Source organism: Trachurus japonicus, chromosome 7 (assembly GCF_045865225.1).
Source record: "Trachurus japonicus isolate A0001 chromosome 7, Traja_1.0".
NCBI lineage: Eukaryota > Metazoa > Chordata > Actinopteri > Carangiformes > Carangidae > Trachurus > Trachurus japonicus.
This window is the reverse complement of record NC_140913.1, coordinates 21,804,921-21,818,203: the sequence shown is the minus strand read 5'-3', so window position 1 is coordinate 21,818,203 and position 13,283 is coordinate 21,804,921. Positions and strand designations below refer to the sequence as shown.

The 13,283-nt window shown below is 42.5% G+C and overlaps 2 protein-coding genes across 2 annotated transcripts in view; one reads left to right on the top strand and one right to left on the bottom strand.

The window, feature by feature from the left end:
• The window catches only part of lgr6 (leucine-rich repeat containing G protein-coupled receptor 6), a 38,710-nt gene extending 34,086 nt beyond the window's left edge, over positions 1–4,624 (bottom strand). The window contains exon 1 of the mRNA XM_085782131.1: positions 1,538–4,624. Within this exon, the coding sequence (XP_085638257.1) occupies positions 1,538–1,794 (257 nt within the window). The 5' untranslated portion in view covers positions 1,795–4,624. The remainder of the gene's footprint in view (positions 1–1,537) is intronic.
• Positions 1–13,283, top strand: part of LOC146984725 (uncharacterized) — a 51,226-nt gene that overhangs the window by 27,927 nt on the left and 10,016 nt on the right. The window lies entirely within an intron of this gene.

The window sequence follows — 13,283 nt, the reverse complement described above, 5'->3', positions numbered from 1 at the left end:
CCAGATTGTGTGTGCGTGAATCTGTGTGTGTGTGTGTGTGTGTGTGTGTGTGTGTGTGTGTGTGTGTGTGTGTGTGTGTGTGTGTGTGTGTGCACGTGTGCTGGCTTAGTTGTGTGGCATGCCCCCATTGTTGGACTGAGCTGCTGATGTTCTCATAGGTAGAGTGGTTCCTGGATGGAGTTAGTGACTATATTTCACCACCATAAACTCTGCATGTGTTTTAACTTTCAAATGAACATTGTGAAATCTGGCGGTCGCAGACAGCTGAAGAGTCAGGCATCCTTCAACTCGAGCTGTTCTTTTATGTGTCTCTTTAAAAGTCGTTTGCTACATAAACTGTTGATCTTTCCTCACTCCCTCTGAATTCTGTCCCTCCACTCTTGTAATACTTGTGGAGCCCCTAGTGAGCAACTGCTCTATCACACCCTGTTTCCTGGATTCAACTTCTATCACTTCAATATCAGTTATCACAAAGTGTCTCTAATCTGTCCTCAGAGGCTTACGCAGTCAAGCAATTTAAAAGATCTGGCTGTAAGCCACAGCAGGGTGGTGTAAGGAACCGCTCAGATCTCCTGTCTTTTATAAGTCTAAAGCTTCTCCCTGCCCTTAAAAATACAGGGATTAAGTCCTCTAGATCGCATCTTCATAAAATATTATCGATTTATTGATTTTATAAAAGTGTTTTTAATGATGTCTACAGTATGTTTATGGATGTGTTGTGCTCTTTAAATGCAGCTCACAGATCATATTTGAATATTATATTAGCTTTTCTTCAGTCATTGAAACTGTGATTGACTGAATGACAAAAAAACAAACAAAACAGACTTAAGTTGATCTTGAGTTTTTGTTTGTTTGTTTGCTTGTTTTTTAACAGTATAGATAATAATAATAATTGATAATGAATCCTACAACATTTAGACTTTATCTCTGTTTAAACATATATGCACATATACACATGCATTCATACTTACAAAGTCATACACATGTGCACATGCACGCACACACACACACACACATACATAGACACTCTCATGCTGCGTCTCCAGTTGGCGCTCAGAAATCTGACACTGAAAGAAGTGGTCCAGTAATTTTGCTATAGTGGTCAGCACACACACACATGTTCCCACTTGGCCCTGTCCATTTTTATCTACATGTGGGTTCTGCTGATGATTCCTGGTCACACATCCAACTGACTGTTGCCTGTTGCTCTACTTTGAAAAAGAGATGAAATCCCACATACACTAAATACGCAAAATAAGAATAAGCATTTGAAGCTTTCCTAAAATGATTAATCAGGAGTTAACAGTTAGGACTTGTGATTGTTTTTATACTCTTCATGTGAAATAAACCGGCACCATGGTTGAATGGGAGGAGGTTTTAGACGATCAAGAGGAAGGATTCACCCTGACATACAATATGCGTACACAAGAAGGGGTCAAGGAAAGGGAGTCAGAGGCCTGGAGGTGAAGATGAAACAGGACAAGATAGCACACCTGGAAGTCCCTTAATGTTAAAAAGAGAAACGTGTGTTACTCACAGGTAAGTGGTGAGAGGGCTGAGGTTAGCTGGCACAGATGATAGTCCCAACTCCGAGCAGTCCACCATGACGAATATCCCATCTTCTTCACACTGGCACTGAGACGGGCACAGCAGCGCCGCCGGCCCCTGTCTGTCCTGGACCCGTCCGTACCCCCACACTCCAGGGGCGGACGCGGACGCGGACCCCCACACTCCTCCAGCCATGCAGAAAAGGAGAAGCACAGGCAACATGTCTGACCGTCCACCTGTCTGCATCTACACCTGTGATGTTTCCTGTCTTGTCACGCTGTATCTTGTCCTCTCTCTCTCTGGAGAGCCAGCTGTGATAACTGAGGACGTTCCAATGTCTCTCCTCTTCACTGAAGACTTTCTCTCCTGTGCAGGTCCACACAGTAAATCTGTCCCTGTCACAAGTTCTACCTCTTCATCTCTCTTTTCTCTCTTCAGTCACTACTTCATTCCCAGGGGTTCACTTTGTTGTAACTTCTTCCCCCGTCTTCCCTCTCACTCTGCCCTCTTCCTTCTCACTGTCTTTCACCCCCAAACAGTCACTCTGTCTCTGTCTCTCTCTCTCTCTCTTTGTATATATCTCTTCCCCTCTCTGTCTCTCTCTCCTTACCTATTGTAGAAGGACCGCATGAGTTGTGAATGAGCCACCCTCATTGGCCCACAATTTAGGGATGGGCTGGAGCATCTCCGGAAAGTAGGAGGGGCCCGCGATTCTCAAACTCTTCCCTCTCTTTCTCCCTCTCTTCCTCTCCCCTGTTTTACTTTGCCCAGAAGCTCTCTGTGAAGAGAACGAGTGAGTGTTTAGTTTGAGGGAGGGAGAGGGGGGAAGAAGGGAGGGGGCAATGCAGCACAGTGATGTGAGACAAGAGTTTCTCCTTGTGGGACCTTATGAATGGAACAGAGAGAAAATGAGACAGTGTTTACAGTTGAAAGAGAGAGGAGGGCAGAAAAGGCAAGCTCTGGAGGATAAGAATGAAGGCAGCGGAGAGCGTTTGGCCGTGTGAGAGAGATGCAGAGGGTCAGAGTGTGTGACTGGGAGTGACTGTTTTTAGGAAATTGGAATTCTGACACTTCAGCGCCCCTCAGTCCCCAGAAAGAGCAGAATCCAGTGTCTCGTAAGTCACACCTTCTCAGGTTTCTGCTGCTGGAATGTCACGATTGCACACACACACACACACACACACACACGCATGCATGGTCACCCATAGAAAATAACAGATTATGAGTGACCGACGCAAAGGAGTGCACGTATCCATTTCACCAACACACACTCCGGTCTCTAGAGAGAAGAGTGTAGATTTGTGAAGAAGTGTCAGCTGCCTTGGGCTAAAGTCTATCCATATTTCACAGCGCTGACTCAAAGTTCTTCCACACCGTCTTGAAAATAATCTCATCCAAAAAGCCTTCTTTTCTTTTATTACAGCACGTTCAGTCAGACCTAATATTAAAAATGAAAGCTGGGTTTTTTTCCTGATTAAGGATGAGGCCCATGAACAGCAGGACAAGAATGCTGTGAAATTAGACCCCTATAGGATGCATACAAGTCTGCTTCATATGTTACACAACTAAGCTTTACATGCTGTGCACCTGTAAGTACAGGATGTTGCGTAAGAGCTCAGTGATGCAGTATGTAATCACAGCAAATCAAAGAAAGAAAAACTGCCTCGCTGTTGAAACCGGGCCCTTCTCCCAGCAGGAAGCTCGGACCAGTAAAAAGCTGTAATAGGGGAGGGAAGATAATGAATTTTTCCACTGAAACAAACCATTACAATAAAACACTACCAGCTGATGATCACAATACATTTGAGAAGTTTAGCAGAAATCCTAGATGGGGTTACCAATTAATCACACCTCATAACTCCAGTTTTGGTGACTTTCATGTTTTTACGAGTGGGATTACATGGTCTTCAATGAGCTGATCAAATCTGACAACAACTTGGGCTCAAAATCTTTTCAAACCCCACCGGATCAACTCAAAAATGCATGGAAGTCAACGCTGACAACAAATGCTGTTTTCTCAGTCCCTGGAAATCCGAGACTTTTAGAAGCTGATTTCATGTTATATGCAGGCAAGTAAAAATGCACACATGCATGCAAAGGTGCATTGTGTACATTTCTAATAATATAAATAAGACTGTGAAAAGGTGCGTGGCTGCAGAGGAACTGGAACTTGATTATGTGCACACACAAAATGCGATTTGAAACATAGAACAGCACAGATAAAAGTCTTTGCGCCCAGTTTGAGGTTGTCTACTCGTCCAGCCGGTCTGTCTGTGGCTCCGGCTCTCTTCTTCTCTGTCTTACTTTCTCTACCACTCTCTGTAGACTGAATAGTTTCTCATTAATTAATTAACATTCCTATGCCACTGTGTTTTCTGAGGGGCCTTTGTTATGGCCCCACAAAACCTCTTTCAGAGCCGTTCTTCACACAGTCTCTCTCTCTCTCTCTCTCCCTCTCTCCCTCTCCCTATCTTTCCTCCCTCTTTGTAGTGGTGTGTCTGTCGCTTCTTCTGTCCATTGTTGGTTTGAAAGCCATAATAGTTAAATGCCCATAGTATTTTTTTTTTGCACATGTAATAGCTCACAGGAACACCTTATATGATCTGACGCTACACCGACCTACGTACAGCACATATACTTATTCCCGGGGCGTTCATGTACATATACAAAAACATGCACATGCTCCACATACACCTGCAAACTCTTCCACTCCTTGTGCTCTCCGCCTCTCCCCTTCTTGTGTGCAAGAGCTCTGTCATCTTTTTAAATGCTCTTTAATTGTCTGGCCCTGGGGGAGCCCTAAAACACGCTTACTGTAAAAACCTGCATGTCTGGTCTCCTGCCTGTCTCTGTCTCTTTCTCCATGCGTCTCCAATGCTTCTTCCCCTCCTTCCTTTTCTCCTCCTACTCCTTCTTTTGCCTCTTCTTATTTGATATACTTCTTCCTTTCAATCACAAACATGCATGGCGCTCCTTACAGATATAACAGTAAGCTATGTATTTGTTTTCTTTGCACCTGTTCTAATACAGTTGTAATAACATGTGTGTCTGTTTAAATATGATTCACTGTGATCCAAACTCAAACTTACCCCATCAGTAACACAGTGACAGAATATGTATGAGTGTATCGGTCAAGTTCCAAACATGTTCCATCATAAAACCTCTTAAAGCAAATATCTTTTTAGACTAATATGAACAAGCTGGAGAACCACTGCATTAAAATGTGTTAAGTTGCTTGTTTCTTCTTGTTTGAGTAACTTCCTCTTCACATTTGCCCATGATTTATCTGTTTCCCATGTGTGCTTTTATATGAACTTGTAGATGTTGTATGCTAGGTTGTTCTGTACTGAACCCACATCAATGGAGGTGTATTCCCTCTACCTTTGATTGGAGCTGCTAGCGAACCCATAGCATTAATATTTAAGCTTCACATAGAGTCATAGAGGTGAGTAGAAATGCTCACACTGAACATACTTTGCACCTTCACTTTTTCGCTGAATCTGAAACTCTGACATGATCGATCTACTGAGCAACTCTCTAGTGTGTTACGTGTGGTAGGTTATTCTAGTTTGGTCCATCCATTGAAATTACACAATGCACCATGATGTTGTGATTATATGCTAAAGGCTTGGACTAATGAGAACAAGTCAGCTGGGGGAAATCTTTGGCCTGTGGCAGCCTTTGTCATTTAGTTTAGTTGTCACCGCACACTGGTGGCTTGGAATCAGCTTCTCAGTCAAATAAATTCCAGTTGCCTTAATTTGAAACACACACAGCAACACAACAACCCAATTATAACTTGTCACATTATGTCACTGTCCTATTTCCCTGCACGGACACAAATCAGTTCTTCAGGGAAGTGCCAACTTTTTCGCATTCACTTTTCCCAGTTGCTGGAACTTGCTTCCGTTCGGAGCGCATAGATGCATCTTGTGTGACATTGAACGATGTCCAGCAAATGATGTGAGCCTCCTTTATATGGTGTATGCATCACCTAAACAAGCTCTGTGTCAATAATATACATCCCATCCCAGACAGTGGCTCGAACCAAATTCTGCTGTGAGCTCCAAAAAGGCTCAATCCTAATTCTGCATTTAATGAATGTCTCTCACACATACAGTTATTGTTATAGTGAAAAAGTATGCATGCATTTATATTATTTCTCTCTCTCTCTCTCTCTCTCTCTCTCTCTCTCTCACACACACACACACACACGCTATCAAACAGTCTGCATCAGATCAAAGCCGGTGCTCTCTCTCCCCTCTCCTCCCCCATCCTCTGCACTGTGCTCTCTGGGCTGTAAACACTATCCAAGCAACGGCACCCTTGAAGACACAAAGACAAGTAGCTACCTGACACCTGACACTAACTTGAGAGCACTCACCGTGGTGTACCTGGGGATAAAACACACACACACACACACACACACACACACACACACACACAAAAGGCTACCTGAGCTCCTTGCAGCAAGAGTCCATTCAGAAAGAACAGAGAAAGTAGCCGTGCGGTCAACCCCCCCCCCCCCCCCCCCATGCACACACACACACACCCACACACACACACCACCTCACCTCCTCGTCCATATCCCTTAACCCACCAACACCTCAAACATCAGCAGAAGTGTGTGTACATTTGTGCACACCTGTGTGCACATGCTGACAGATGCATGTGCTCACAATCTGTGTGTGTGTGTGTGTGTGTGTGTGTGTGTGTGAATTTCTGCATGTCTGCGCTGTACAGGCAACTGCAGGCTAACTCAGGTATACTCAGCGGAAGCAAGTGAGACGCAGTGGGTCGCCAGTGGCGGCAACCTAGGTGTGTGCTCTGGCTTTTCATGTGAAACCACCTGAAAGCCAACAAAAGGTCTCTCTCCTTCACTCCATCCCTCCCCCCGTCCCTCTCTTCCTCTCTGCATCTCACAGTACAAAGGAAAGGAATGAAAGAAAGAAAGAGCAGCAGAGGAAGGGGGATAAGGGAATGAGAATGCAAGGGTGGGGCACTGAGGAGGGGGTTCTGAGAGTGGGCAAAACAGGGGTGGTTGAGGTATTTTCCTGTGTGTTTACATGGGACAATAGTAAGGCCCAAGGGATGTGGTTAAGGATTTCAGCAAAGCAGCGTCACAGGCCGGAGAGACAGAGCTCCTGACCTCAGCTGGAGGCTCGGACGGAGGTTATCAAACACATCAGCAATGCGCGTTTCAGCAGTGTTGTGTATTTTTTTAATAATCCAGATACATTCAGACTGTTAACCTTTCAAATGATGATAGCTAGGATGTTCTAAGTGGGAGTTGTTTCTGTGCTTATTTTAATTTCCTTACCAGAGTTATTATATTCATCTGCAGTTTACAGCACCTATCACAGTACAAAATAGTCTCATAAATAAAAATATTCTCATGTTCTCCAAACATAAGTCAGGAGAGTCCATTAGAATTCAATTAACAATTAACAACTTTAATTAGAATTTAAAATGTGAAAGCTCAGTATCCAGAGTAGACAGAGTTTAAAAGAAGGTAAATTTGTAGCAGTATTAATCATATCTTCTTTATATCAGACTATCTCTTATATCTCTAGATTCAGTTTTGACCTTTTTTTTTTTTTTTACCACCGGCAGTTTCTGCAAGGAGTTCTTCTGGTAGTACATTCTCAAGGCCAAAATTGTGTTTCGAGAGGTCTCTGTGATCTTGACCTTTGACCTTTGACCACCAAAATCAGGCTGTTGCCAGCACAGAAGCATAACAAGAAAAAAAATAAAATAAAATAATTCGGACAACGGCCAATATTGTAACAAACCATCTCTATGAAAAATATAAGGGACAGTATTTTAATATTGTTGCATGACTTTCCTCTAATTTCAGTAGCCTAATAATAAAGATAATATTAACAAGTAGGACCTAACCATAAGTTGACTTGCTTTAAAAACTCTTTTTTTCCGAGTGAATTGTTTCCAAATTCCAATTATTTCTATAAAAATATTTCAGTTGAGCCTTAAAAGTGTATTTAAACTGTATAATGGAAATGAAACCCATTTGACATTTAACAATGACATTTAAAACATTCCTTCACCTTCTGAAAAAATAATTTCATACTTTATTTCAGTACAGGCTTGTCCTACACTCGAAAGCCAATTTTGTAGATCTTGGGTGTCAGCTCACCTGCTCCGACTTTATGCATAACCTGAATGAAATTGAATTGTTTACGATACACTCTGGGTGCTCCAGGTGCAGTTCACATGAGGCACTTTCCCTAGAAAACATCTTCGACGACGCTACTTTTCCACGTGACCTGTGCTCTTAATAGGTTCAAGTGAGGAGAAGACTTCTTCCTTAAGGCGGAGAGACATTATTTATTACTGTTCCTTATAGACAGTTGACCTGCAACCTAGATTCCTGAAGATGTTTGTCAGATTTGGCAACATGAAACAATTTAAAACGCACAAAGCACAGCTTGGAAGGGTTGTATTACAATTTAAACTTAATATAATTTTGAAACAATTTGTCAAAATGTTCCCTGAATTAAAATGTACCCATACAGTAGTAACCAAATTTGATTGCTGGTATTCCTCCAGTGGTACAGCCTCCCTCACTTTAATGCAGTCAGTAACTGTTGCAATCAACTGGGCCTTATTCATTCCACGATGAAAAGCGTTAGATGGTGAAAATGACAGGATTTCTGAGTGTGAAGTGAAGAGAACATGGCAGTTGTTTTCTTTGTCATGAGATGAACGTTGATCATGTTCAGACAAGTTGAGTGAATTAGCCAATTAGAAGCTGGCAGAGTGCTACAGTGGTGATAAAGGGGTGTGGTCCTGGATCAAAATGGATGGAGCTCAGTCTGTTGAACTCAAAGTGGTGAATACTATGATTTACTGAGACTGGTTAAGTCGTATGTCACGCACTATATGTTTGAGTGGTTAACTGTTGAAATAGAAGCAAAATAAGTAGAAACAAATTCCAGGGTATAGGTGCACTTTCCTTTTCATCATGATATCTCTCATGCAGACATTACTATTATACCAAGACGAAGCTTTCTTGTGTTTTGATCTCTGCTCCGCTTGTTTTCTCTGCAGTGACAGCTTGATATACGAGGGTTAATATGGTGAAATAGACTGACTAAAGCAGACAGGTCTGCACCTGTACAGTGCCAAAGACGGAGACACTCCACTCTGTTTGATGCTATTCTGAGCGACGCCACTGGCGCTGCAATCAGGGGGTGTGTGTTTTTGAGTGACTTTGTAGGTGTGTGTGTGTGTGTGTGGGGGGGGGGTGGATGCCACTGTTTAACTAGTTCACAAAAATACTATCTATAAAACATTTGTTGACCTAGAAATAAAGGAGCAATCACTGTGGCAAAGAAGAGTAATCATGCTTTTGTGTGTGTGGAATTCTATAGCTGTGTGTGTGTGTGTGTGTGTGTGTGTGTGTGTGTGTGTGTGTGTGTGTGTGTGTGCGCGCGCATGTGCACTTGTGCATGCATGAGTGTGAGTGATGAATGTTTGTGCCGTCTTTGTAGTCATACCCAGTTCTGCATGATAGTATCAGCCGTGTCAGTGTGGAGGGAGACAGATGTGGAATGTTAACAGAGACTGAAAGTATTGGACTGTCTCCATAGAGTCTCGTTCATGCAGAACTTAGATAGGACTGGCAGGAGACTCAACACAATATAGTGAGAGATGAAGAGAGGAGCCTTATTATTGTAGGTTTCACACCAGCATCAGAGAATTCCAGTCATCTGAAAAGTACAGAGCAGCAGCTGAAAGATTACAGCTATTAAAACAGAAATTAGGCACCTGGGAGGAATGAAACTTATCATCACTGAGAGCACGATTACAATAATCTTATTAAATCATACCATTATACCGCGTGATCTGCTCTTTATGAGAGTTTGAGTTGAATTGTAGATTAGGAAATGGCGCCATCTTCAGTCAAAAGACTGAATAACATCAGTGCAGGGAGTCAGGAAGTGACCAACCAGCTGATGGCGACAAACCTCGTGTCTCACTGCAACATCCACAGTGCACTGAACTGTTACTGCAGAGCTCTCGCAGCTTTCAGCTCTCAAGACGTGTACACTTTATGAATGCAAATAAATACACAGCTGAATTCACAGGCCACACAGTTGTATTGGACACTAGATACAGTATAGCAGCTGAACCAGGATGTACCTTGTTAGTGGGATTTTATGAATGTTTGTAACAGAGCTCATGCAGTGTATTCAAGTCCAAAAGAACAAAAATGTGTTCACTCTCAGTTCTTTTCAACAGAGTAACTCTCTTAATGGAAAATTACCTCATGACCGAATCTCAAGTTCGAGTAAAGTTTTAAAGCTGTACAGAAAAGAAAATTGAATTTGAGCCCACTGCGGGTCTTAACATTAGTGTAATAACTCATCTATCAGATGATGTAGCCCAAACTTTGTGCAAAATTCTATTTTCGAGTAAATCCGGGATGAAAGTGTGTTTTTTTTTGCATTGGATAATGCAGGCGCACAAATTATGCGTCACCCTGCTCACGATTCATCAGCCACTGATATTGGATCCGTCAATCAAACGTCTGAGACAACACACACACACCGAGCTCGGTCTCGCCCCAAGCATTGAATATCCCGCCCGCTCGATAACGACCAATCAAATTTGTTTGCCTTAAACTCGTGCGGCAACTCGTGGAAACTCGGCGCGACAAACAGGACAAACGGCCATTTCTCAATGGCTCAAGGCCCCATGTGTGTGAGAGCCTGTGTTGACTCATGAAAACATCACCACCAAAAAAACTTTGCAGGCAAAAATAATCAGATTAACAGAAGTAACTCAAGTGCACTGTTGATATAGTTATTTTAAAAAAGTGAACTACGAATAATTTCCTTCCTCTCAGATACACTTTATCTGCGTATTGTCCCTTACTGTATGATTGCTGACCCAATTTACAGTCAGTCAGAACTTTTTTATAGACACCAACCCATGAATCACCAGGGTCATGATTAAGCCTAATAGACCTCTGCAGATTGATTGGTACAACTGACAGATGAGTAATTTAGGTGGAAGTCTGCTAAAAAAAAATGCTGAAATTACTTCAGGTTATATTCATCACTGTAGAGCAAAGATTGCTGAAGTATAAATCCTTTCTAGAGTTGGTCTTCTTGACTTTGCCTTCACCTTTTCACTCAGCTGCCTATTGACATCTGTGATTTTCCCGTGGTCTAAATCCTCCTTCTCTTACGTCTGAAAGTTTTCCCTTTCTGCTGAGGACGCATGTTTACACACACACTGTGATTGGGATCTTTTCTTGGGCAAAAAAACTGTATTCGTTAGTATCAAATAGAGAAGTTGGTTGTTGAGTGTACAGACAGAGAGCCCCTTCCAGATTCCAGTTCATCAGTTACAGAAGGTATTGTGAAATTGTGTGAAACTTCATATCTATTTAGCAGAATATTCACATGTTTTAAAACAGTATTCTTTACTGTAATGAAACACCTAAATTCTTTAGCTTTACAGAGTTTTCTAACTAATAATCAGAAATCAAATCACTCTAATCCACTATGATTTGTGCTGTAAAAGAATGAAGAAGTTTATAAGCAACAAGCGACTGCAAATTGAGCACAAAAAACCAAACCGCAGGAACTCACAGTCCCACGAACACAATGAATGCCGCTTCATTCATTCTGCTGACCACTGGCCAAAGAAGAGCTCAGCAAAGCAGAAGTGAACGTCCAATGGTGTCTCACACGGTGTTATGGTCTTCTCTGGAAAGAGGAAGCCTTTCCCTGTCATGACATCACAAGCCCTCTCTACAGCAGCCATGCTTACCATAAACTGGTGTGCACTTATTCAGACACAGGTATCCTGACTCCTCTGGACACTCCTAAATGTGCAGAAGTCACAGCACAAAAAATCCCCAAATGGATGTAGTTCCCATGGATTCAACAAGAATCAAGTTGAAGTGTCGTTATGTCCTTTTTGGATTTTTTTCCTTCCCTGTCTGATCTTTATTTCCCATGAGATTTGGTGATTCATCTGTTATTCAAATGTGACCTTGTAGCCTACAGCAGAGATGTGAACTTGAGTTAGAATTAAACTTGAGGACTGAAGACAAAACAACTGCAATTTAAGCTTGACTTGAAATCTTGAGACTAAAAACATCATATTCAGGAGCAGAGGACTCGTACAGTGTTCAAGGCCTAATTGAGGGTCGGTTGCACTTTCGGTAATCGCCTTTTTAAGGAATTATTGTAATCTAATGATAGGAGTTGTTCCTGGTGGATTTCCTCAAATAATAGGGACTGTGGGGTTTTTTGTGAGATGAATTTGATATATCACCATCAAACCAAAAAAAACACCCCTGGTCAAACTGTCTATTAATGTGGACAGTTAAGCAAGTGGAAGATGAAATGATCTCCAAAAGGCATAATGACACATTCCCTTTTAAACAATATGATTTTTTTTTTTTTTTTAATTTTATCTTTTACATTTGGAAAATGCCAAAAAAGGAAAAGGACAGCAAAGGTTTGGGCATCCTACATAGTTAGTAAATAGTAAATAGCATGTCTGAAACCTTGGTCAAAGTTATCTGAGAGCTCAAGTCTCCTGGGTTTCCAATTTTTTGCAGTGTGCTGCTTTGTTGCTCTTTTTCACTCTGAAATTGTAGAAAACAAAAATAATTCACTGATATTGCTTAAAATATTGCAAAAAAAAAAAAGGGTTTCATGTTTAACTTTATGCCTGGAGATCATTTCATCTTCTGCACCATAAAAAACAGCACAGTATTTATCCACACGCAACCGATCAAAAAGCCACTTATAGCCACAAATAGCCTACTGCTCAGAACAGCACCAAACCAGGGTCCCAGCAGAAGCATCAAACATCTGTTAGCTTCGCCTGGTTAACTCACCCACTCTCCTCCAGTTATACGCTATGCAGCAGCCTTCCGCGTCCAGCATACGTCCAGGCACTGACAACACAACAACTGGTTTCAGCGGCCACTGGCAGGCAGTGACCACACTGACCACTTGATTCCCCCAGGTCCAGTAGCTACATAGACTCTACCCTCAGCTCTCCCTCTTTCACTTTTCTCCTCCATTTCCTTCAGCTCGTGTTCGGTAAACTCGGTCTCAAACTGATAGGGGCGCCCATCGAAATGAAACCAGTCGTCGTCAAACTTCATAATTTCAGCCGTGTTGTCCCTTCTGCGATGTCTGCTTCGGCAGTCTCTTCCGGCAACGAACGTCGTCCTGATCGCGCGGGTGACGTCGCGTCTAATCTCGCGCTTGTTTACGTGATTCTCTCCCTGCCCAATTCCGTTCAAGTCTCTGTGAACACTTGATAATAACTTTTATAAACTGATAGGCAAAATACATAGGAACTTTGTATATATGGAGTAATACACACACATTCATCCTTGAGCTGCGGGACTCTACTGAACTTGGTAATCGCCTCAACGCCAGCTCACTACCTGTAACCATGGCAGTAACAAGCAGACATCACAGCAGGGACAACACGGCTGAGTTTATGCAGTTTGAGAACAACGACGACTGGTTTCATTTCGATGGGCGCCGATCAGTTTGAGACTGAGTTTACTGAAGACAAGCTGAAGGAAACGGAGGAGTAAAGTGAAAGAGGGAGAGCTGCGGTGCATTTGTGCTGGAAATTGGGGAGAAAAGTGAAAGAGGGACAGCTGCCTGGTGGAGTCTATGTGCTGGACCTGGGGGAATCAAGTGGTCAGTGTGGTGGTCACTGCCTGCCAG